The sequence below is a fragment of the Arabidopsis lyrata genome, assembly GCF_000004255.2.
Source record: "Arabidopsis lyrata subsp. lyrata unplaced genomic scaffold ARALYscaffold_8, whole genome shotgun sequence".
Classification (NCBI taxonomy): Eukaryota; Viridiplantae; Streptophyta; class Magnoliopsida; order Brassicales; family Brassicaceae; genus Arabidopsis; species Arabidopsis lyrata.
In genome coordinates, this window is record NW_003302548.1 from 12789620 (window position 1) to 12816944 (window position 27325).

The following is a 27325-nucleotide window of genomic DNA, read 5'->3' on the forward strand; positions in this document are numbered from 1 at the left end:
GTAGCTTTCTTGGATTTCACCATTGATCCTCCTACAGCTTTCTTGGATTTCACCACGTATTTCCTCTATATCAATACCTTTACCTCTAGCAGCATTTACCTCTTCACCCGATTTTTACCCGAATTCTCAGCCAACGAGAAATTCTCGGAGATATTGACACTAATCGAACATCCCGAGAACTGGCAAACCAATCTAACACCAGGCAAAACGTGGAGATTACCTTTACCGGTGATGTTTAGGTCACGTGTGAGATTCAAATCAGCGACGAGCTTACACGTGGAATCTAAAGAGCCAACACCTCCTAGGTACGCATGAAACCGACGATTCATCATCATCCGGTGAAGGGTCCGGCGCCGGAGAAGGTGACGGCGGTTCGAATCTAATCGCAGTCTCATCCCACGAATTGATTAATTTCGGATTTGCAGATATGAAGATGAAGAAGACGAAACAGAGACAGAATCTCACCATTGAAATCGAAATCATCTAACCATTGTTCCACAAAACAAAGAAGACATTTGGATTCGAAGAACAAAGAGGCTAAACAACAAAATAACCGTTACGTCTCTATGAGAGTTTCAAAATTAGAGAAAAACATATTGAAGAAACAGAGATTATTATACGAAGAAACAGAACATAGATTATTAGAGAAAAATCTGAATCTGAACCAGAATCAAAATCGGGTGAAGAGTCGAGTAAAAATCAGGTTTAAATTTGGTTAAAGTTGAATTAAATTAAACCGGGTTATGTGGTACCGGTTTATTGGCCGATTCAATTGGAGGCGTAGTTTTAAGGATGAATCCGAAAGTACATGTTGCAATTGTGAGAATTATCTAAGTTTATGGTGAAATTTTCAGGGGCAAAAAGGTTGGGGGGAAAAGCTGAGAATGCAACTAATTTATGGCTATAAAATCAGCCAACCCTAATAATAATAAGGGAGGCTCACAAAAGTGTCCCTTTTTCAATACCCCTTTTTAAAAATGCCCTCTTTGACTGTCCATTTTTAAAAATACCATTTTTTTATGTACAAAATGACTAAATTACCCTTTTTTTAATAAAAGATATCACAAATATATAAGGAAATATAACAAAATTAGGTCCACAAAATACAAAATATTTTTTGGCGGGAAAAGTGATTCCGCAATTTTTCCCGCCAAAACACTTGTAAGAACTTTAAAATACCTTGTAAAATTTTCCCGTAAAATTTTTTCCCGCCAGAAAATTTTCCCGCCAAAAAAATTTTTTGCGGGAAAAGTGATTCCGCAATTTTTTTGGCGTTAAATTTTTGGCGGGAAAATTTTACCCGGTTTTACAATGTATTTTAAAAGGGTTCACAATGTATTTATAAGGAATTTATAAAATACTATAAGATTTTACAAGCTATTTTATAAAGTTTGGCAAGTTAAAAGGGGTTACTAGTTATAAATACCTTATAATAAGGTTTTACAAGTTATAAATACCTTTTAAAACACATTGTAAAACCTTACAAAACACTTGTAAATACTCCGTAAAACCTTTAAATACCTTGTAAATTTTTCCCACCAAACCTTTAAATACCTTGTAAATTTTTCCCACCAAAAAAATTTCATCAAAAAAATTGCGGAATCACTTTTCCCGCAAAAAATTTTTACGGGAAAATTTTAAAGGTTTTTACAAGTGTTTTGGCGGAAAAATTGCGGGATCACTTTTCCCGCCAAAAAATATATTGTATTTGTGGACCTGATTTTGTTTCAAATAAGTGTAAAATGGTCATTAAATATTAAAAGAGGGCAAACTTAAAAATGGACTCTCAAAGGGGGCATTTTTGAAAAGGGGTATTGAAAAAGGGGCATTTTTAACAATTTCTCTAATAACAATTAGGTAAATCGTATGTTATTTAGTTTTATTTAAAATATTTTATAAATAGTTTATAAATCTTATGCTATTTATTTATATAAATAGTTTTATTTATTAAATTTCCAAATGAATCTATTTTAATATATAGAGGATGTTTTATATTTATATTTAAAGTGTATTTATAAAAATTCAAAGCATTAAATATATAGGAATTTTGAAATATCATATATGGTTATAATAGAGAATTTTTAAATTTTTTATTTTACAGATAATAGAGAAATTTTGAAAATCTAAATTTGAAAATTCTAGATATTAGCAGAAAATGAAGTGTGTTTGGCTAGTAGTTTAAAGAAGATGAAGATGAGGAAAGATGTGTTTGGCAAATATGATAGATGAATTAGGAAGGGAAAAAAAAAGGTGAAAAAATTGTGGGTTTGCCACATCAGCAAAAAATTATCTTTTAATGTATAGAGGATGCAATAAATATTTTTTTACAGCTGTATCTTTTAATCGAAATCTTTCGTTATTTTTTTATCATTCTAATAAATTTAAATTATCATTTGTTAGTCTGTCATGAACGATTCCGTGTGAAGTCACGAAACCCAAAAACCAACCCTTGTCCAATTAGTCACCGTAGTTAAAGAAACCTAGAAAGGTTTAAGCTTTCTTTAACACAATAAGGAATTTTTTGAGGGAAGATGAGAGGTTTAATTAGGCCTGGGCATGTGGGTATTCGGGTCGGGTCTTTCGGGTTCGGGTTTTTCGGGTTTAGAAATTTTGGACCCGTTGGGTTATATGTACAATTTCGGGTCGGGTTCGGTTAGAGTTCACTTCGGGTCCGAGTAATTCGGGTATTGGTTAAAGAACTCATAAATAACCAAAACTATTTCGGGTTTGAGTACTACTTACCTAAACTTTGTCCAAATATACCCAAACATACATAAAAGTACCCATAAAACCCGAAAGATCTGAAATTATAACAAGTTGTTCCTTAAGACAATAATATAAAACAAGAAGTAAACCTTGTTTTGAGTTTTTTCATAACTTAAATCATTAAACAAGTCACAAATTCAAGTTATTAGTGCATATATGTCCTCATATGTGTATATATGTTCAGGTAATAAAAAGTACTCACGGGTATCGGGTTCGGTTCGGGTAATACCCGATACCCACAGTTATTTGAAAACAGAATCCGATCGGGTAATTAGCCGGAACCGAAATAGAATGGGTTCGGGTATTTTGGGTCGGGTTCGGTTCGGTTCTTCGGGTTCGGGTATTATGCCCAGGCCTAAGTTAATTGTACACGGATTTGTTCCATAATTTTCCAAAAGGAAGAAAAAGCCATCGTGTTTTTTTTTTGCTTTAATTATTCAATTAATTAATTAATTTAATTGTACTCGGTTTAGATTAGGTTTAATTCGGTTTAGTGTCTTCGTTAGCTGGTTAAACAAACAATAAACCGATAAACTAAGGTTTGTGGGTTAATAGATCTCCACCTATTAATTTGGGGAGACTTAGATATTAAACTTTCGTTTCGGAGGAAAATAGATATGTAAAAAAATTTCAGGGATAAATTGTTCGGGATCATAGTTTGGGATCTATCATGCTTGATGCGAAAATTTTTGTGGGAAAATAGCTCGTCAACCCTGTTAAATATAATGAATATTTTTAAAAAAATATACTGAAAAACTAGCTGATACCAATGAAAAAAAAAAGTGTGTATAGAATAACTTATTTGATTTTAGAATTTGCAATAACTAATATACAATTGTCTTAAAAAACTTTCTAGAACATGTCATTTATGTATAAAATTAAAATACTTTAATTTTCTCATCATCCTATATACACTCATGTTAGTCAAATTCTCTTAACTTGAACATATTCTTGGTTATTCACTCTCAAATAATTAAGTAATATCATACACTTGTTTGCTTCCTTTTTCGGCAATTCTTATAATTACATTTAAAAATATGTCATCAATAAATAACATATTAAAACAATGGTTTTGCTTTTTTTTTTGCACAAATTCTAGTAAAGTGAATATAATTGATCGCCTAATAGACCAAAGTACGTCTATATGCAGCTGTTTCAACAATTTTCAATACGTTTTAGTAAGGTTTTTATTTTATTTTATTTTGAACGAGAATCTTGGACATGAAACAAAATATGTATTTTTAGTCTTGGGTTTACTGTTTTGAATTCCATCCTAGGGATGAGTAATTACTGTATATTCCCATAGTCCTTGTTATATTATAGTGGCAAGAAGTATGATAATCGTTCAAATGTACATAAGAAAGTGAGAAAAAGCTCGAAATATTGTCAAAATATCGACTAATATATATATTTATGATTGATCATAACATCATGTGATTACAATCAATTACAAAGCCAAAATAATCTCATTAACAAATGAATATGAGGATGTAAAGTGTGTATATAAATAACCAAGGTACTCCAATGAGAAACATGTCAACACTTTTTTAACCAATGAATTGATGTATATTTTACGCTATTGGGTGGGTTGCCAGGTTGGTTGATTCATTTTCAACCTGTCTCACGATGGCAACCTTCGAGCGTCCCGCATCCTCTCCTGTAAGGATTTGCTTCTTGCTTCTTGCATGTATTAGGGTGGGCTTTGTCACAATGTATAGCATGATCTCCATGATTAATACCACGATAACTTATGTATCTTGTGGCCTCAACCTTGGTTGTTGCAAGTGCCAAAAACAGTACGAGAGCAAGAGATAGAATAACCTTGATACTTTTTGACATCCCCATATTATTATAAATAAATAAATAAATTTATAAAAGGAACCCCGATTAGGAGTTCAATTTATGGTATTTATAGTATTTGATTGTATCGGAAATTGGCTCTGTGGGATTATGAACAAGCGGTAGTTGGTGTTTATATAGTAGAGAACAAATGGATTTCAAACGTGGTTATATTTGGATGATGAATGGTAACCACATAGATTTTAGTAAATGAATGTTTTTTTTTAGAGTTCCATAATGTTTATCTTGACGTTAGTTATTACACGAACTATATTTGAACAAAGATATACTCTATGCAAAACATAAAAGGAAAAAAGTTTCAAGAAAATTATAATACATTTTCTTCTATTCGAAAGAAATTGATTTAGTTTACGGAATTGTATCGTTATGAAATAACTATCTAGCTAGATCGACAAATATGTCTCTAGAATATGTTTTCTTTTGAAATATATTATAAATTCTCATTTGCCGATGATATCTTTCACAAATGCAATGTTTCAGTTTTAGTATTTATAAGAAGTAAATTATGTAAAGAAGTATTTTAAAAAAATAAATAATCACATATATATTTTTAAAACATAATCAAAATTGTATGTTTAACTTGCTTATGTTAGGTTTTCCATTTGTTTTCCTCTATTATGTGTAATGTATATACTTTTAGTATCTATGTATACATTTTTTTAGTACATTTAGCAAATAATGTTTTTTGCATCATTGATCACATTGAAACTGTCTTAATCACATTGAAACTGTTTTTTGGAAAGATTTTGTAGATTCTCGAATTGTTAATTATTGTCAGTATTTTCAATTATTTCTAAAAATTGTAACAACCAAATTGCCATATTTATTTTTGAATTAGAAAAACAATAATAATTATTTTGAATATTCTACAAAAAAAATCTTAATTAGTTATATCCGTTTTCAAAATTCTAAGGAAGAACATTAAAAGCATATTTCTTAATATCCTTAAATTTGAAATCCCTCAACAAAAAATATATTTGAGTAAGATTATGATTTTTAATACAGATTTGGTAATATGAATTACATTAATGATGGAATACCCTAACTAAAAAAAACCCACACACCTTTTTTTCGTTTTCTGTTTTAAAATTTCAATCATTCGAATAAATGTTGAATATTCAAAAAGGCAATATTTTTTATTTTTTAATAAGCATTCAAATATGTTTAATTCATTTTTTTAGTTAAACTGTTTAATTTTACCGGATATTGTAAATTTTAAGTTTATAAAAAGTAAAATATTATAATTGATATATCTAAAATAAAAAAATTTAGAATATTATGAATATTTAAACCTATAAATTTTTTAAAATAACACTAGACATGTTATATTAGGAGACAGAGTTATATGGCAGGACGAAATCAACAACAATAAAAACTTCAAATATTATTAACCCGCCGCTTTAATACGGATTAAATCCTCGTTTTATTATTTTAACAGCATCAATATTAAACATATCGATTCAGCGTGATTTAGTTATGATTGTAGAAAACAAAAATTGTCATGTGGCATACCGTTACTTAATGATAATTGTAAACTATAAAATATAAATGTATTAAAATGATACAATTTGCAAACTTTTATATATAATATAAAATCGATATGATTTATAAAATCACAAATATTAGAAACCAAATCGTTCTGATTTTCTAAAAAATTTATAGCCCTGTGGTACACAGCGGGTGAAAATCTAGTCATATGTATTTTGTATTTATTTGTTTTACTCAGCAATACCATATATGTATGTTTCCACTTTTTAGTAATGTTTTGCTAGATGACCAAATATTAAAAGGGAATTTCAAAAATGCTCTCAATATGTTGTCAATTTTCAATTGTACTCCATTTATAATGTTTTATTATGACTTTAAAAGTTTTATAAAGAGTTTAAAAGGATTTCTAAAAATGATTTGGCTTACGGTCAACCACCGTAAGCCACCAGAGTCATTACGGAACATTTTTGAAAAGATGTATAACTGAAAATGGACAACATATGAGAGTATTTTTAAAAAGAATTCTAAGAAAGTAACATTTCTCAAAGTTCTTATTATTGAATCCAAAAACACAAGAGTCTGCTGCTAGGATATTGTTAGAATGAATCAATTTTTTTAAATATATACTAAAAAACCAAACTGAGACCAGTCAAAACATGGTGCTAGGTTATCATCCCTGCAATGTCGGGAGAACTCATTTCAACTATATTTTATATTGCAAAAAGTTCTTGGGAAATTGTTAAAAATACCCTTTTTGTTGTGCCCCTTTTCAAAAATGCCCCTTTTAGATGTCCATTTTCAAAAATGCCCTTTTTAAATCTGAAATTTTTATAAAGTTTTATTAGGTTTATAAGGTACTTATGGATTGTAACTACTACTTGAAGACTCGATCCAAGTATTTATAAGGTTTTATAAGGTGTTTTAAAAGGTTTTACAAGTTATTTTAAAGGATTTTTAAGGTTTTTCAAAGGTTTTACAAGATATTTTAAAGGTTTTTAAAGGTATTTAAAATGCATTTATAAGGTATTTATAAAGTATTTATAAGATTTTAGATACATAGAAATGTAGTTTGTGTATGTTTTAATAATATTACATACATATTTAGGTAAATCTTATATTTTTAAGAGCATTTTTTATAAGGTTTTAAAAATGGGTATTTTTGAAAAGTGGCATTTTTGCAAAAGCCCCAAAGTTCTTTTATGGTGTTTATGTATTAAATTATTGTGATACTGAATTCAAATATTTGAAATATTACATAAATTCAACCAAATTTTTACGTTATATCGTAAATAATTTCCAAAGATTTTTAAAACTTTATTTTTTGAATAAAAATATTAAAAATAAGAATTATGATTAAAGGTACGATCTTCTAAAACATATTTTATGAGGGTAAAAATATTTATTAGTAAAAAATATATAATGAATAGTTATAATATATAAAAAAAACAATCCAAAAATATTTCTAAGAAAGTGATAAATTAAAAATTGAAACTAAAATTAAATTACCTCATTTCAAATTGAAATTTAACCATATCTAAATGCCTCTTTTCAAAACATTTCCTTCCCTAAAATCTTTTCAAAAATACCTCTAAAATCTTAAATCTACCTAAACACGGGTGTAACATTATAAAAACATACAAAACTACATTTATACGTGTGTAAAACCTTATAATATGTTGTAAATACCTTATATAATTTCGTTATAAAATCTTCCTAAATATCTTAGAAATACCTTATAAAACCATATAAATACTTGAATCGAGTCTTCGGATAGTAGTTACCATCGAGAAGTACCTTATAAATCTTTTTAGATTTAATGAGGGACATTTTTGAAAATGTACAATTAAATGTAGCATTTTTTGAAAATGGGTTCTTCAAAAGGGAAATAAGCTCCTTTAAAAACTTTATAAGTGTTTGAGGAGTCACATTCTCTTACTATTTTTAATTAGAAATATTCTTTTTTTTTTTGTCATCTGTAATTAAATAGTGCTCAAAAGAGCCATTCTCGTGGAATGTTGTTTACATAAGTGATATGAAGCGGTTCCGTACGAATTTTTCGTGCCAGATTATCCGCTTTTACATTTGCACAACGAGAATTAAAGATAAAGAGAAGGTAGAGAACTCTTGCTTGTCGCTCTGAAATTCCTCCAGATACACTGAGAAGGCCGGCCATTCGGTTGGGGAAGACACCATCTTCACCAGGTCAGAACAGTCTGTAAGGAATGCTACCTCTTGATTATCTGCACCAATCATACACTTCATCGCCCAAAGGAGGGCCTCGAATTCGGCATGTAGCGGAGATAGGCTTCTACGGAGGTTGGCAGCTCCCATTGTTGATGGCTCACCGTTTGATGGTGTACAAAACCACCCTATCCCGGAAAACTTGTCGCTGTCTTTCCAGGATCCATCCATAAAACAACGGTATCCTGTAAAATCCGAATCTAGGGACACCCCCCTCGTTTGAGGCCGATTTGGAAATTCCACTGAAGCCTGAGTTTCAGTATGAAGCTCCACTTGAGCTGAGTGCCACAATTGTGCCTCTCTTTCCGCTAACCGTAAAACCTCTAACGGATCGTTATCCACATTTTCAAACAATTTTTCATTCCGTGCTTTCCAAATATACCAAATAATCCAAGGAAAAGCTATAGAATCAAACTCCGATGGTATTCTCCAAAATAAATGATCCAAGTTTGCAAAAATAGAATCTGTGGGAAAAGTCCCCATAACCGTAGGAATCTGAGAAAGTGCCTAAACCTGTCTTGCTGGATGGCACTGAAAGAGTGTGTGATTGACTGTTTCCTCCAGTGCACCACATCTGGCACAACCAGTGTCACAATCAATTCCTCTTTTTCGTAAGTTCTCTGTAACCGGTACACAACCCGTTAAGATTTGCCATAAAAAATGACCTATCCTAGGTGGACACTGTACTTTCCAAGTATGAGCCTTTAACTTATTGAAATCTGGCCCAATGAAAGATGAGTTGGTCTCCAACTTATCCAACCGTGCGGTATGATACCCCGACTTAACTGAATATTTGCCGGATTTTGTAAAATGCCAACCCAAGGTGTCCTCCTTGGTTGGCGCACCCACCGGTAGGGCATTTATTAACTCGACATCTTCCTGGTCAAAAACCGCTTTGAGGAGATCAATGTCCCAAAAATTAGATCGACTATCTATAAGCATGTTAACTTTTAAAGATGGGTCATTAATAGATCCATTACTTTTTGCTGGTCTCGGGAATTAAGCTGGAATCCACGGATCCTCCCAAATTGAGATGGAATTCCCAGATCCGATTCTTTTAATAAGTCCTTTATTAACCAGAGATCTAGTTGAGCATATACTCCGCCACCCATACGATGGGGAATATGACTTTATATTTTCCAAAGGATTGGATTTCCTATAATACCGCCCTTTAAAATCCCTCGCAAAGAGAGAATCCGGAACCGTGATCAACCGCCACAACTGTTTTGCAAGTAAGGCCGAATTAAAATCATCGACGTTTCGAAATCCTATCCCTCCTTCCGATTTATTAATACATAATTTATCCCAAGCCATCCAATGCATACCTCTGGAGGCACCATTCGAGCTCCACCAGAAATTAGCAACCGCACTAGTGAGTTTAGAAGTGATTGTTTTCGGTAGTCTGAAGCACGACATAACATAAGTTGGTAATGCCGTAGCTACCGATTTAATCATCACTTCTTTCCCACCTTTTGATAAAAATTTTGCCGACCATCCGTTAATCCTTGTCTGTAACCTGTCTCTAACAAAAGAGAAAATTTTTGTTTTTGAACCACCGAGACTTTCTGGCAACCCAAGATATGAACCCATACCACCAATATTAGAGATACCTAAGGTAGATTTGATATCTTCCTTAACACCGTCATCTACCTTATGCCCAAACTGGATCGAAGATTTGGAATAATTTATTTGTTGCCGAGACCGCTTCATATTGCTTTAAGATCCCCAAGATTACCCACACTGATCCTTGTTAGCCTTACAAAAAAATAGACTATCATCCGCAAAAAGCAGGTGAGAAACCGATGGGCTTGCAGTTGCCACCTTGATACCCGTAATTAATTTATCCCGTTCTGCTTTCCGTATGTTCGCAATTAATACTTCAGTACAAAGAATAAATAGATAAGGAGACAGCGGATCTCCTTGCCGTAAACCCCTCTCTGGTACTATTAGTCCTCGAGGTTGTCCATTAAGAAGAACCCTATATTGGACAGTAATTAGAAATATTCTTCATGTAGTTTTTTACTATGTGTGTTCATTTACCACTCATTTATTTCCAACCTAATTTATTGTTAATTTGCTAAAGAAATTATTTTACTTGTATGTATTAATTGTTTAGAAGTATTTAAAAATATAGTAAACATATATTATTTTAAGATTGATTTTTTTAGAATTATTGATTTAACAAAATATTTATCGAATTTTTAGAAATGTTTTTTCGCTGTCTCATTTCTTTACTATAACTTCGAGATGAATTTTTCACTAATAAATAATTTTACCTTAAAAAAAATGTCTCAAAAGATCATAGTTTTAATCATAAAAGTTTTTAATAATTTTTGAAAAATATTTACGATATAACATAAAAATTTGGTAGATTTTATGTAATATTCCAAATATTTGAATTCATTATCACAATAATTTAATACATAAACACAGTCAAAGAAAATTTAGCATTACAAAATTTTGTTGAAAATGAGGTTCTCCGCCAAATCGCGGGGGCTCATATCCTAGTTTTAATAATACCTCATATACTTAATCGGCTAATCTATTATTTAATAAGTTATTTGAAAGAATCCTAAATTCGAAGAAGAAATTGTGGAGGAAAAACATACCAAAAAAATCTGCATGATTTTATATAGTATACTCCCTCCGTTTTCGAATAGTTGTCGATTTAGAGAAATTTTTTTGTTTTTAATTAGTTGTCGTTTTCAATTTTCGATGCAAAATTTATTATTTTTTTATTTTTTATATTTATTTTTTATATGCAACTTGATTTACTATTGGTTAAATTATGTTTAGATAGATAATTAATGATATTTTTATATTGAAAAAACTAACAACATTAATAGTTTCTTAATTTGTGTGCATATAGTTAAAACGACAACTATTCGAAAACGGAGGGAGTAGTAGTCTAGGAGATACTAATAAATGAGATATGCTCGAGTTCAAAAATAATTGTAAATAATGAATGATTCATTAATTTATTTGTTCATATTACTAACTAAATAAATAATTCTACAGAGCAACGATTGTGGCCCTCACAACAACCAACTTAAATTTAGTTGGTTGTATTGATAAGGTTGTTGTCGCATTTAGATAATCATTTTAGAGATAAATTTGATTTTGGAGATGTAAATAAAACGTCTAGACAAAAAATAACCATCATGTACACCTTTAGTACTAATATTATTTATTCATCTTTGTTGAAATTAATTGAACACCATCATATTTAATTTCTACTTGTACAATCGGGGTTGTAAAGACAACCAAGAAAAATGGAGTTATGTTGACTAAATCCGGCTAAAAGAGATAAAAAAATATTGATGAATAGGCCGTTTATATACAATCCATCATTATCCAGAAAAACGTGTAATATACTAATTTCACAATTACAAAAATGTAGGATAATGATGAATCGCTGAGGTAGAAAAACAAACGTAATCTGTCAAGATCATTACCCGAAGTTGTTATCGTCGTGCAGTCCCAAAATCTCAGATTTAGTTGTCTTTCTTACGTTTAAAATTTTTCCCTTATTAAAATATACTCCATAGTATTGTCGAGACTCATGAGACATTGCAGATACTCGGCCATCTAAACAGAGATGTGTTAGAAATAACAGTTAAAACTCATACATGACCCTTGAATGTATACGAAGACACTAATACTTACCGATGCATGTTTTGCTGAATCTTCCTCAACAATGATTAATGTGCATTTATGAGAGTTTTTCCCTCTAGCCTTCTTTGCATCATACTACAATATTTTATTTTTTTGGATATTAAATCACACACTTTAATTACTATGTGTATTTTTCTTTTAAACGAAAACAATTAGTTATTAAAGGTCCAATTAACGAGAATTTTTTCGGCTTTTTTCCAAATAGAATCATGGTAAAACATCGATGAACGTAGATTGAAAACTTAATAATTATTCTTTTCATATAATTCATGCAAATAATTTTTAAAAAAACTGCGATTAATATTTTTTTTATTGCTATATTACAGGCTGGTGGTATCCTTCCTCTACTACTATATTTCTACATTATCTGAAATTAATTATAAAAAAAATTTAATCCTAGTTTAAATATCGAGTAGAAAAAATCTTTATTTACCTAGATATATAATAAAAGTAAAAAGCTTGTTTATAATTAATATATGTCTAGATAAATAGATATCCTTATCTAATAAATCACAAGTAAATTTTCAAGTAACTGCAACATCCTCCATATGACACCTGGCTTAAGTCCCAATTTTTTATCTTTCAGCTTTTAAAACAACCATTATATACATCTCAGACCCCACGATCTCAATATCTATTTTGTATTGTTCCCACCATTAACTTTTACAATCGACAGTTATCATCTTCTACCACCGGATCCTGTCAAGTGTTTCTCCACCATTACCTCCTTCATAGGTTTTTAACTTCTGTCAAATTTCCATATTTATTGATTCTCTACTCTTGACATCAACCTGAAATTGATTTGTATTAAACAAAACTCTTTATTATCGAAGGCCAATATAAATGAAATCATCAACAGCAAAGAAAAGAAGGGTGGAGAGGATGGCGATTCGTTCCAAGAAGAAAAACAATCAAACAGAAAATCAGGGTAATACTAAATCAAAAAACCTATTAATCTATTTCATTTCTGCAAACCAATGGTTGCTTTAACGTTTTTTCTATCTTATATATACAGAAAACATTCCTCCTAATTCTGAAGCTAACCCCATATCACCAATGCAACCAAACAGAGTTTCACCTAATAGCTTGAGTGATATTACAAATGGTATTATCAATTACTAAGAGTATATTTAATGCCTTGGATAATATTATGATTTCACAGCTATTTATTTGAAATATTTTCAGTAGAATGTGAATCTCCAAGGATGAAACGAATGCGTATTATAAAGGAGACGAAAGATAAAAGAAAGAAAGGAGAATCATGTAAGAATGTTGTTCACAACCAGAATCATGTCAAAACTTAGTTTACAACAAGAATCATGGAAATCATACCTTATTTTCAGCTTCAGCTCCAAGTACTAACTTGGACCAAAACTTGGACGAGACGACACCGAACGTTGACGAGACGACACAGAACGGCAAGAGCAATGGCAATGGATTTCCATGTACTGCAGCAAGTAGGAGGAAAACAAACGTGCATAAGGAACCATATATGCAAGAATCAAGACATGATAATCACAAAGAAGCTCCATCTAAAGGTACATACTTTTTAGCATCATCCGATCCTAACTAATAAATTTTTCAGAGTTTAAACTATAATGTTTTTATGTTCTTTTCAGACCATGCATCATCCTCACGTTCACATAATTCACTATATAACTCTGAAGAGTATGATGACAATGGGGATGCAATCTACAACTGTGAACACTGTGGAGCTTTAATGTGGTATAACGAACGCATAGAAAAGAGGCGCGTGAAATCTTACCCAAAGTTCTCACTTTGTTGTATGCATGGAAAGATCGATTTGGCACCACCACCAGAACTTCCCCAGATTCTTAAAGATCTCATGTTCAAAGGTGATGAAAGAAGCAAAAATTTCATGGAGAATATACGACCTTACAACTCAATGTTTGCATTCACATCTATGGGTGGAACAATTGACACCTCGGTGAACAAAGGACGAGGGCCAAATGTTTACCGACTTCAAGGTCAAAATTGTCATAGGATTGGCAGTCTACTTCCTCCTCCAGGAAAACCACCTAAATTCAATCAGTTGTATATACAAGACACTGAGAATGAGAATCAAAACCGAATAGAAGCATTCAGGTTTAAAGTTACTTTACATTGATTTACAACTATTACACAAATTTTTTTATGTTATTCTTTGCATCTTTATTTTCCAGAACTTCTCATTATATTTAATTTTTGCAGTGCAAAGAGAACTGGTCAATTACCAGAATCAAAAACCCTACGAGATGATATTGTGGAAGATATAAAAAAGATGCTTAATGAGTATAATCCATACTCAAAGATTCTGAGAACAGCAAAAGATCGTTTCAAAGATACACCTTCGTCAAATGTTCAGTTGAAATTGATTTCGAGGCGAACTGCAGGTGCTACAAGTAGTACAAGTGAAAAAACTTACAATCTTCCTACCACAACAGAAGTTGCTGCTTTATATGCTGGAGAATTTGATATAGAAATGGAGCCAAGAGATGTTGTGTTGGAAACAAGGGACGGAAATTTAAAGAGAATAAGTGAGCTTCATGCTGGATATCTTCCATTACAATATCCGCTTTTGTTTCCCTACGGAGAAGACGGTTACCACATTGATTTACAACTAAAGAAGACAACAACAGGTTCAACAAATCCACGAACAAGGGTTAGTATGAGGGAATTTTTTGCTTACAAGCTCATGTGTGGAAGTCGGATTCACACACTCAAGTATTTTGTTAAGTGGGAAAGATAATTCTTGAGGGACAAAAATGAATACGTAAGAACTTGTGAATTGATACGAAAATTGCTATATTATTTCTCTCTTTAGAGGAAGATCCCCTTTACATGGCCATTGGCCTTTATATTTATACATAGCTAAACGACATTTAAAATGAGTAATTAAGTACAATTATTTCATCTTAAATGTGTCCGTTTTGATTCTTCGGCTTTAATGCTCAACGTTTGAATTTGAGTTGACTCTGATCTTCATGGGCTTCGCCTCTTCTGGCCCAAATGTCTTTGAACCGACTTACCCGTGTCTTCTACACCGAACTCGTGACACAGTGCAGTCACTTCGGACTCTCGAAGTGGTGACAACCACTTCGACCGTCCCCTCGGTTCATGAGCCCAATGGGCTTCATCCTTTATGGGTCACCCGCTTGACTACGTGGCAATCTTTGGTTGGTCTCGTACTTCTGGTGCGGGATCCGACACCAACAATTAGCCCCCCAAGTTCTTCGAAGTGCTATTCCAATTCGGAGGACTTTAAATGCTCAAGTGGCCAAAGATTGCGCTCGAGAATCTTTCTGATTTCCCGCCGAAAATCTCATCACTCCTTTAATTTCGGCACTAGCCATTTTTAACCGAGTGACATCTGTCATCATTATGACCGTATATTGATTAATTACTATTAAAACGGGAAAAACCTTCCCACTTCTCACACGACTTCCGAGGCGGTTTCATCATTAGCTTGAGGTAACTTCTTTTCACCATTACTCTCTTCTTTTACTTTTGTACTTTAATCAAAACCTCTCTCTTCGTTCCTTTAACAAAAACCCTTCTTCGCCGGAACTTGAATTTCTCTTTCTTCCCAATGACTTCCGATTCCGATAGACCCGAGTCTCCGTCTTTCGACGAGAGGCGTTCTAGTAACGACGAGTGCACCCGCCCTAGTGATATTGCCGGTCCACACTTTAGGTCCACTTGTACTCTTCAATCCCTCGAGCGATTGAGAGAGCTTTGCCGGATTCCGCCGGAAATTATGGCGGAAGCTCAAATAGCTTCCCCCACAGAATCTCCAGAGAACCATCGCGATGGTTACTTCTGTGTGTATGAGATTTATTTCAAGGGTTGCGGGCTGACCTTTCCTCTTCCCGAAGCCCTAATTTTATACCTAGCGGCTCTTGAAATCGCTCTTCCTCAATTAACCCCCAATCTTCTTCGTACTATTCTCGGCATCATAACAATCGCGGCGGAGGCCGGTTACGTTATCGGAGTCGCCGAACTAAATGAGCTTCTAAGCGTGAGAAGCTCATCGAAGAAAACGGGGTATTTCTCAGCATATCCTAACGCCAACAGGAACATCATTTCGCATCTTCCAAACAAGGATGAAAATTGGCATCATCCTTGGTTCTTGATTAAGAAAACTCCCGCTTCGATTGGAAATCTTGCAGATTTCCTTCCTTCGAAGTGGTCGGCGAAACCTGGTAGAGATTAGGTTGCCCGTATCTTCCCCGGTTGTTTCTTTATTTTTATTAACTAACACCGTTGTTTCATTTCGCAGCTTTCATCGCTTCCAATCTCCCATCTGAAGAGTTCATCGAATTCTTCAAAATAATTCTCGAAGGGGAAACCCTTTGGAATTCCTTCACTCTCGAACGATTCTTAGAGGCTAACCACAGACTCAGGATGAGTCCGCCTGGTCATCTTCACCAAATTCCTCCCCCTCCCTCAACTCAGGGAATGTCATCTCGGGCCCTTGCGGCCAAACGTAAGTTGCTTTCCAAGCCGATGGCTGAGGCTTGCGAGGAGAAGAAAAAGTTTCTCACGACTTCCATAGACAAGAAGGACTATAGTAGGACCTTGCTGGTCGACGATGGCAGTACCGAGGGAGCCCGATCTGTCGCTTCCTTCAGATTAACTCCCCGTCGCGATCGTCGCGACTCACGTTCTCCTCGGAGGGATCGATCTCCTCGCCGTGATTCACCTCGTCCTTCCCGAGATGATTTTAGTAACGAGCCAATCAAGAACTTGGTTCGTCGAAAGAGAGATAAGTCTTCTCGCAGAGATCCTTCCCCGCAGAGGGAAAAGTCAAGGGCCCGGACTGACCGCTCACCTCGGTCATCCCCTCCTTCTGAACCAATGGGTCCTCCACGACCGGTTGACATGTCTTCCTCTTCCCAGCCTGATAGTGGAAAGACCGCCCGGAGCGCGTCTCCGAAAAAAGGAGATTCTGAATCTCGAGATGCTCCCTCGAGGCTGAAGCCTGCTCTTGTACCTCAAGTCAAATCGCTTTCAGGTTCGGTGATTTACACACTTAAACTTTTGTCTTTAAAATTCCAATTTTTACAATTCTTCCTTCTTCGCAGCTATGGAGACAGAAGGCAGCGTCTTCCGATGCTTCAAGACCCGTTCGGGTTCGATCTTGCCAGATTTCAACAAATGGCGCCCTGCGATTCGTGAACGTTATCTGCTTCACGCGCATCACTCATCTCGGGTTAGTCCCGCTTTCGTTTATGTAAATTTTTTATTGTATTGCCATTCTGCGAACTGACTCGTCATCCCGGGTTCATACATAACGCCAGGCTCAAAGCGAATTTAACGACATGATCGAACATTACGAAAGGTTGGTCATTGACCGGGAGAAGGAGATTGACATGTGGACAAAGAAACTCTCCGCTCTTGAGGCCGAAGTCAGTTCTTCTGCCGGCTCCAAACACGAGCTGGAGGACAAAGTCGATAATTTAACATCCGAGCTTGCGCAGGTAAAGGGGGAGCTGCAGGGTCAGTACGACCAGAACTTCAAGCTTCAGGAAGAGTTTTCCGGCATTCAAGGTAGGCTTCAAGAGTCCGAATCAAACGCTGACTCCCTGAACAACCAACTCATCGAGCTCAACGCAAAATACAAGGCGATCGCCAAATTGCGTGATTCCGAGTTGGCGAGGTCGGCATCAAAAGCTAGAAAAGAGGTCAAGGGACGCAGGATGGAGTTGATCCAAGGGGCCATCCGATTCATGCAGACTGAGAAGGCTAGGTCGGACTTGGAGTCAGACATCAAGGAGCACGAAAGTAACCTGATTTTGCTGGATCAAATCCATGAAGCAGATTTCTCCGAAGAGCAAGAAAGGACCGAGCTGTCGACTAACCTTTCTGAAAAACGGAATCACTTGGCAGCTCTTCCCACTTCGGCCTTCAACCCACTTGACTTCGAGGCATTCTTTACTGAATCACCTCCAATAAGTGAATCGGGTTTAGACTGGGCAGGTAACGCTTGGCTCCTAAGGCTTACTTTTTCTTACCTTGTACCTTTGATTGAATGGAATTATTATTTCCAGGTTCAAGTGAGACGGAGGGCATTGTCCCGCCCGTAGCTCCTGTGGTACCGGAGGTTACTCCGGAGGTTGGTTGTCCCGCGGAGGGTGGTCCGGGAGCTTCATCTGATCAAGCACCAGTCAAGGAGGTGAATGAAACTCTGGTTGCTGAGCAGGAGCCCGAGGTGGAGATCGCTCCGTAGTGGCTGTGTCCACTTTAAATTGGGGATTGTCCCTTTAACTTTAAGACTTAATTCATTTTTGGCCTAAGGAGGCTTTGTTGTTTTTGGCCTAAGGAGGCTTTATTATTTTTTCAAAATATTTGCCTGAGGAGGCTTTTAAACCTTTCTAGGTTGTGACCCAAGGGGGTTTTCATATGCGGGTTTGCAAAGTCCGCTTTTTAACCTTTTGTGGCCTTGTGGCAATGCTTTTTGAGATTTTTAGGTTGATCAGACCTTTCTCTTTAGAATGCGAGAACTGAGCTCGGCTTAAAGCGAGTTCCCCACTTCGGGTTTAGTCAACTCGGTAAACTTGTTAGGCTTGAGCCTTAGAAACTTTTGCAGTTGATGCGACGGTTGCTTTTTCCCTTCTTAAAGAGAACGGCTCGTCTTTTAATGTAATAATTGCCTTTTCTCGATTTTCCAAAAATGGTTTAATCCACTCGGAAACGCTACCATTAATGAATTTATGGTTCCAAGGCAAACCCTAAATCATTATAAATAAAAGCTTACCTATCTCTAGGCTTTATTAAACATGACTCTAGAGTCTCACTTGAGAAATATTTTGAGAATGGAAAGCGAAACAGTAGCCCCCGTTGATCCCGGCAGCCCTCTCTTCTTGTCTGGCGACGGCTTTGAGCCGGCCGGCGTTCTCTTCCCTCATGCCGTCTTTCACTTTCCTTCAAAGGAGAAAAAAGAGGCTTGCGACTTCATTGACAGGGTAAGTATTTGAAGTTTTTTGATTAAAAACTCTTTGTTTCATCTTATTCATTCATCTTTATGCTAGGTTGCCGACAAGCACCGTCGCTTGTGTGAAGAGAGGCAACGGCTGGGCCTCAAAAGGCAGACACTCGAGGCTCGTATTTCTCGGGTGGAGAGGAAGATCAGGGCTTTGGAAAGTGATCCCTTTCAGTGGGAATGGCGGAACTTCGACTCCGTTGCTGAGATCCCGAAGATGCTTCGGATGTATCTCCGCGCTAGGGGAGTCCCAGGTCCCGTGAACGCCCCCGTCTTCGCCGTTCCATCCGACGATGAAGAGGAAGAGGACTTGGAGGAGGAGGCTAGCGACTGCCGGAAACGCCTTCGGGATCGTTCCGAAGTGGATGCCAAAAACAAGGCGTCCACTTCGAGGACTAAACCGGCGATGAAGGAGCCTGTTCCTGAGCCTCTCCCATAAATGTTCTCCAATTTCTTCACTTCTCTTTTTTTTTTAAAAAACAAAAACTCGTAATGGGCTTCGGCCCTTTTTATTTATGGAAATATTTGCAACTTTCCTTTCTTTCCGAATATTCTTGGAGATGCGTCCTTTAATGCAGGATCCATTCGAGGGCATAAATCTCTCCGTGAATCACTCTATTCCTTGGATGAAATCCGCAGCTTGCTAAGGATATGGGGTTCCTATAAATTATAGGTTCGATTTTCCTTTACTTCTCATCCTTCTTTTCATTTTAGCAGGTATGGAGTTCAATCTTCGCTGTTCAGAATCTATGCCCGACTTCTCCAGAATCGGACTGATGGATGAAGATGTTTCAAATGAGCTAAACAGGCAGCCTCCTCCACTTCGCGGTTTCTCGAGATCTCAGATCCGAGCCCCATGTGCTTTGATCAGGAATCTCCCAATCAGAGACCAAGGAACAGCGAAGGCGTTCATAGAAGCACTTGAACTCCAACACCGGAAGCTTACGTCGGAAAAGAGGAGACTCCGGAAGAGGATTAACCGGATGCAACGCAGGCTTACTACGGTGTCAAGAAATCTTCACATTCTTGAATCTCACCCTGGAGAGTGGATTGAGCTTGGAATCTCTGACTTTGCTCGAATTCCGGACTGCATGATGCCAATCCTCGATCTTGCTGGTCAAGGAATTGAAGTGTTCTGCTCGTCAACGAGGATTTCGTAGTTCGAAGTGTACGATGAGGGACGCTTCGCCCTTTTTTTTTTTTGAAAAAACGCTTTATTTCCAATCTCTTGTATGTTCGCATAGCCGAACCTTCTTCCTTTAATAAAGAAATAAAACAAAAATTTTATTAATAGCTGAACTCGTTTTCGAGCTGCCTACGTACCCATTTCGGGATCAAGCCAAATCGTAGTTCATGTACATAAACAATGCATGTAGCTTTTAAACATAAAACTTCTTTAAGTTGATCACATTCCAAGGTCGCTTGACTGGATTGTCTTCTAGGTCTTTTAACCTATAAACACCGTTCCGAACCACTTCGGTAATAATGTAAGGTCCTTCCCAATTAATACCGAGTTTACCGGCGCCTTCTTCCTTTCTGTTGTCAAAGACACGCCTTAATACATAATCTCCCACGAAGAACGGCCTACTTTTAACCTTAGAATTGTAATACCGGGCTGCTGCCTGTTGGTAATTCTGGATCCGAATTAGAGCTTGATCACGCCTTTCATTTATGGTATCCAGTGAATCGTTAAGCATCGCTGAATTTTCTTCCTCATTTAACGGTGCTTCTGTTCGACGAAGTCCGGGCACGTTGAGTTCAGCTGGTACTACCGCTTCCATGCCATAAACCAAAGAGAATGGAGTTTCCCCTGTAGGTCGCCTAGGGGTTGTACGATAAGCCCACAGGACAGGTTGGAGTTCTTCATACCATCCTCCCTTTAGATGACTTAAGCGTTTCTTGAGATTGCTTAATATCGTCTTGTTCGCGGCTTCGGCTTGACCGTTTCCTTGCGGATATCTTGGAGTAGAATAACTAACTTTAATTCCCCAGTCCGCACAAAAGGCATCAAACTCGTGTGAAATGAATTGCGGTCCATTATCAGTGACTATTTCGTACGGAACTCCATGTCGACATATAATGTTTTTCCAAATAAAGGTCTTCACCGCCGAATCCTTGATACCAACATACGCCTCAGCTTCAATCCATTTCGAAAAGTAGTCCGTAAGGACTAAAAGGTACTGTACACCTCGAGTTGATTTGTGCAATGGTCCAATGATGTCCATTGACCATCTCATAAACGGGTATGGGGCGGAAATGGAGGAGAATAACTCTGACGGTTGATGGATTAATGGCGCATGGAGTTGGCAGCGCTTGCATCTTTGGGCGAACTTAACACAATCTGTGATCATAGTGGGCCAAAAGTACCCCATTCTTTTAACTTTAAAAGCCATAGCTCTTCCTGATGAATGACTTCCACATAATCCCTCATGCACTTCGCTCATGACGATTTCGACTTCGGGCCCAAAAATGCATAATAGGTAAGGGTCACTAACACCTCGCCTATATAACGCATCCTTTGATAGGCAAAATTTCGCGCTAACGACTTTTATTTTTCTGGCCTGCCATTTATTCTTTGGGAGCTCGCCTGTCGTGATGTAGTGCTTTATTGGCTCCCTCCAGTCAGCCCCCCAGTCTTTAGCCGGAATTTGGTCAACTTTGTGAAATATCCGCGGCTCTGGTTCGGGATGTTCGTTTGGTTCAAGAATATTTTCCTCGAGTAATGGCTCGGTTTCTATCATCGTTTCTGGAATCATTTCTTTAGCTAAGACAACGGGTTCCTTGTTAGATGTATTTGATCCTTTTGACTTCCTTCGTTTGTTGGGTGGCGGTTCGATCTCTGGTTCGCCACGGTCGCGTGCCGCTGCTCGAGACCTTGTAACGACGAGGGTTTCCTTGCTGTCTTGAATGCTTCGCTCCGAGATGCATTCTACTGGAATAACTCTCTTTAACTCAGGATCTGATGTTGACGCCAAAGCGGCAAGTGCATCTGCAGCTGTATTCTCTCCCTGAGGTATGCGGATTAACTCGAATTTTGAGAAATTTTTAGATAGATCCTTCACCACTTCGAGGTAAGCTTCCATTCTTGAATCTTTGGCTTCATAGTCTCCATTAAATTGGTTAACTACTAATTGCGAATCGCAATAAGCCAATATTTCCTTGGCTCCAACTCCTTGTGCTAGTCGAAGTCCGGCAATAAGGGCTTCGTATTCTGCCTCGTTGTTGGAGGCATTGAATAACAATCGGAATGATTGTTCTAGAATTTCTGATGTCGGAGATTCCAACCTAATTCCCACTCCGGATCCTTGCTTTGTTGAAGACCCATCTACGTGTAATTTCCAAGTTTGGTTCTCCGGTTGATCTATCGTTCCAGGTATTGGCAGTTCGGTCAGGAAGTCTGCTAAGACTTGAGCCTTCATACTGATCCGGCTTTTAAACTCTATGTCGTACTCGCTTAATTCCACCGCCCATTTCGCCAAACGTCCGGACTGACTTGGACTATGAAGTATTGTTCGGAGTGGTTGGTTAGTTAATACTTCAACCGGATGGGACTGAAAATATGGACGCAGCTTCCGAGCCGAAGTTACCACTGCGAGTGCAAGCTTTTCCATCATTGTGTACCTGGTCTCCGGATCCGTCATTGACTTGCTCACGTAGTAAATTGGTTTCTGTTCCCCACGGTCTTCCCGAACCAAGACTCCACTAACCGCGTGGTTTGAAACTGATACGTACAAGTAAAGTTTTTCATCCACTTCCGGTTTGGAGAGTATAGGCGGAGTGGTTAAGTATGCTTTAAGCTGCCCAAAAGCTTCTTCACACTTCTCATCCCAAAGGAATCCTTTGTTCCCTTTTAGAATTTGGTAGAAAGGCAACGACTTATCTGTTGACCTCGAGATAAAACGATTCAAAGCCGCAATCCGCCCAGTCAACCGTTGTACTTCTTTGAAGTTTCTTGGAGATGGCATGTTTAGGAAGGCGTTAATTTGATTTGGATTGGCTTCAATCCCTCTTTCTGTCACGATATAGCCAAGAAATTCTCCGGATGGGACTCCAAATGTGCACTTCGCCGGGTTCAGCTTCATTTGATATTTATTGAGAATATCAAAACATTCCTCCAAATGTTTAACATGATCTTCTTTCTTCAATGATTTAACCAACATATCATCTATGTAGACTTCCATAGTCTTCCCGAGATGATTGTGAAACATTTTGTTCACCAACCGTTGGTAAGTTGCTCCTGCATTTTTCAAACCAAAAGGCATTACCTTGTAACAGTAGATACCTCTATCTATGATAAATGACGTCTTTTCTTGATCATCGGGGTTCATCATTATCTGATTATAACCCGAGAAGGCGTCCATGAACGTTAACAGCTCATTTCCAGCGGTGGACTCAACAAGTCGATCTATATGAGGGAGCGGGAAACTATCTTTGGGACATGCTTTATTTAGGTCTGTAAAGTCGATGCAAACCCTATCTTTCCCATTCTTCTTCTTGACAACGACAGTGTTTGCTACCCACTCCGGATATTGCACTTCTCTTATGGACCCTATCTTCAAGAGTTTATCCACTTCGTCGTTTACTATTTTTGCCCGCTCGACTCCAAGCTTTCTTCTTTTTTGTTTCACCGGTTTGAAGCTTGGATCGACGTTTAGTTCATGACAAATTATACTCGGATTTATGCCCGGCATGTCCGCTGCTGACCATGCAAATGATGCTTTGTTTTTCCTTAAGAGTTCGATCAAAGCTTCTTTTATTTGGCCAGTCAAAGTTGCTCCAATTCTAATTTTCCGGTCCGGCTTGTCTTCTTCCAGTACCACTTCGACTACTACATCTTCTTTCTTCTGCCCATTAGGAAATTTGGTTTTTAGTCCTTCTTTTGCGGGCTTCGTTAATTGCTATTGAATCTTCATACGGTGGCTAGCTAAGTAACAAGTCCGTGAAGCTTCTTGATCTCCCCGAATTGTTTCCACCCCATTTGATGTTGGAAATTTGATACATTGATGGTATGTAGAGGGGACTGCTCTCATTCGATAAATCCAGGGAGTCCCGAGGATGATGTTGTAAGCAGCGGGCTTATCGAAGACAACGAAGTCCACGATCTTCGATACCTTCTTGGCAAGGACCGGTAGCTTGATTGTTCCGAGAGACATGGCTGACTCGCTTGTGAATGCAACTAACGGAGATGGGGGTCCTACTATGTCTCCTCGGCTGATTCCCATTTTTTCTAGAGTACTTAAAAAGATCAAGTCGACCGAACTGCCTGTATCAATAAGGATCTTTGATACTTCGAAGTTTGCGACATCAAGAGTAATGACTAGAGCATCGTCATGCGGTCTTTCGAGATGCCGCGTTTCTTCTTCATCGAATGATATTGATGCACCTTGAAAATCGACTTCTTCACTTAAGCTTGCTTTGAGTAAGACATTTCGTCGATGCTTTTTGATTGAACTTATTGAATCTCCACAAAATCTGGATCCTCCTAGAATCACATTGATCTTCCCCTTCAAACTTCTTGGTTCTTCCTCGTTGGATAACCTTGGTCTTTTGGAATCTTGATCTTTGGAGTTTTCCTTTGCTTCGTGGTATTCCTTCACAAAATCTTTTATATCGAATTTAGAAAGATCACCACTAGCCCAAAGCTCTGCGAGGTGCTTTTTAAGAACGCTGCAATCCTTGGTTAAATGTCCGGTTACTTTATGAATGTCGCAATATAGACTTTCATCACGGACCCAAGTGTTTGATCTTCCTTTCCCTTGGAATTGCTTCCCGACAGAATTGTTGAAGGGTTGCGACCCAAACTTCCTTGGTCCTTTGCTCTCTCTAGGCTCGAACTTCTTGGTGAGGACGGTGACTGCCGACTTTTCTTGTTTATTCCGTTTGGCAAAACTTTCTTTTTCGTCTTCTACCTCCATCCAATTGTTCGCACGGAAGAGTGCATCCTGAATTGTATCTGGTTTATGAAGTATTAAGTCTTCTTTAAACCTTGAATCATGTCGCAATCCTTTTCGTAGGGCAGATAAAGCTGATTGCTGTGAGATTCTTGGGAGTTTTGATAGCACCCCTTTGAATTTGGTGATGAAAACTCGAAGTGACTCATTAGATCCTTGGGTTAAGTTCCAAAGATCGGCATCCGAAACGCTTTTATCCATAAGGATAGAGTATTGCCTTAAGAATACGGCTGACAGTTCGTCGAAATTGCTGATCGAACCCGGCTCTAATTGGGTGAACCACATTAGAGCTTGGCCACATAGATTCTCCGAAAACAGCTTGCAATAGCCTGCGTCCTCATCGGCTTCATCCAACTCGACTCTTCCTGCAGCGATCAGAAAGGCTGCAAGATAGTTTTTTGGATCCTCCTCTCCGCTGTAAGGGTCCAGCTTGAGCTTCCGGGAATCTTTGATCCTCAAACTTGCAATTCGCGGGATAAAAGGGGTTCGCCTTGCTTCTTCAATGACTCGATTGATGTCTGGCTCCGAACTTGTAGCCTGATGAAATTTTGATTTCATTTCTTTTAATTCCTGGCTAACCTTCCTCATGGTCTCGAACTGGTCGAGGTTCTCCTGCTCGTACTGAGCTGCAAGTTGTTCTTCATCCCCGAGCTGCGTCTCTTCTTCCGACGTCTGAGCTACATTATTAGTAGCACCGGGAGTTGTTTGTCCGCTGGTTTCATTTCGTGCAGCGGAACTTGGCGAGTTGAATATCCCTCTTCGGGTTCCCACCGGGTTTCCTGCACTTAAAGAGCGAACACGAGTTTGTATATTATTGACGTTTTGACTAAGAGATACCTGGGATGTTTGCAACGTATCGACGGCCTTCTCCACATCCGAGAACTTTTGTGATATGTCCGACATGGTTTGCTGCATAGCTTTGAGGGTTTCGGCCAATGATGTTTCAACGGCGTCTCCTCCGGACATTGTCGCTTATCTCGGGAAAGTAGAAAAGAAGAAATCTGACCACTCAAGAATCCTGATAATCCCCACAGGCGGCGCCAAAATGTGGAAGTCGGATTCACACACTCAAGTATTTTGTTAAGTGGGAAAGATAATTCTTGAGGGACAAAAATGAATGCGTAAAAACTTGTAAACTGATGAAAATTTGCTATATTATTTCTCTCTTCAGAGGAAGATCCCCTTTACATGGCCATTGGCCTTTATATTTATACATAGCTAAACGACATTTAAAATGAGTAATTAAGTACAATTATTTCATCTTAAATGTGTCCGTTTTGATTCTTCGGCTTTAATGCTCAACGGTTTGAATTTGAGTTGACTCTGATCTTCATGGGCTTCGCCTCTTCTGGCCCAAATGTCTTTGAACCGACTTACCCGTGTCTTCTACACCGAACTCGTGACACAGTGCAGTCACTTCGGACTCTCGAAGTGGTGACAACCACTTCGACCGTCCCCTCGGTTCATGAGCCCAATGGGCTTCATCCTTTATGGGCCACCCGCTTGACTACGTGGCAATCTTTGGTTGGTCTCGTACTTCTGGTGCGGGATCCGACACCAACAGTTCCTTTCAACCTTTCCCCAATTCTTCCTTACCACTAGACCACAGCCGTGTGGGCAACTCACTCAATTTTAAGGTGTTCTTCACATTTTAAGTACATGTCCCACATACATGCACTGTTATGCTTCATTGGCATATCCTCCGTTATATTATTTATCACAACACCAACATCTAGCGAGAGATCATTGCAAATGATTGCCACGAAATCCAGTTTGATAGATACATTAAGTATTTGACATTCTAAAATGCTGATTAATAATTTGACCTCTAGTCTATAATTTAATGATTTATAATGAAACTTAATTTGTTTTTAAGAATATTAAACAAGAATATACTAGTCACGATACAAAACATTGCTTTAACCAACTTGGATCACGTCAGTCAGAATGTCAGATTGAATAAAAAGAAGTGTAGTCTCCAACTATTCGCCTACACTTATACAAGTCTACTCCATACTCCATGGATCATGCCCTAATGAACAAACGAGTATTGACGGCGCCGTCATCATACCCTAAAGAGCGGCAGCTAACGGCGTCACTATTCAACGGCTTCACTCCCAAACTAGATCCCACCTTTCTTTTATACGGACTAAACCACTTGTGTTGCAAATAAGAGCTTCTCCGCCACGGTGGGAGAGACAAGCCACGGCTCTTCAACGACCTCTTCGCTGCGTCACATGACTCTCTCACGATCGTCCTCAGATTCTCTTCTTTTCCTACGAAAACGTTAGGCAGCAACTTGCAACACACGTGTGTATTCGCGTGTTGGCCTTGCGATCTCGAACTCCGAAGCAAAGTCTAG

The 27325-nt window shown here is 37.4% G+C and overlaps 2 protein-coding genes, 1 long non-coding RNA gene and 1 pseudogene across 3 annotated transcripts; 1 reads left to right on the forward strand and 3 right to left on the reverse strand.

Moving 5' to 3' along the window:
• Window positions 1–4147: 4147 nt before the first annotated feature.
• On the reverse strand, window positions 4148–4725 carry LOC9301793 (protein RALF-like 15). The gene has a single exon (XM_021015434.1). The coding sequence runs from the start codon at window positions 4609–4611 to the stop codon at window positions 4378–4380; it is 234 nt and encodes a 77-aa protein (XP_020871093.1). The 5' UTR covers window positions 4612–4725; the 3' UTR covers window positions 4148–4377.
• A 7804-nt stretch (window positions 4726–12529) lies between these two features.
• On the reverse strand, window positions 12530–13968 carry LOC110225631. The gene is made up of 3 exons (XR_002329864.1): window positions 13796–13968; window positions 13363–13478; window positions 12530–12821 (listed from the first exon to the last, which is right to left on the reverse strand). It is a non-coding gene; the product is annotated as an uncharacterized LOC110225631 (long non-coding RNA).
• Window positions 12828–13751, forward strand: LOC9301794. The gene is given in 6 exon segments (XM_021015419.1): window positions 12828–12958; window positions 13046–13135; window positions 13219–13293; window positions 13374–13568; window positions 13650–13720; window positions 13722–13751. Coding segments are annotated over 6 exon segments (546 nt in total). The 5' UTR covers window positions 12828–12873.
• A 12606-nt stretch (window positions 13969–26574) lies between the features above and the next one.
• Window positions 26575–27325, reverse strand: part of LOC9300043 — a 1677-nt pseudogene continuing 926 nt past the window's right edge.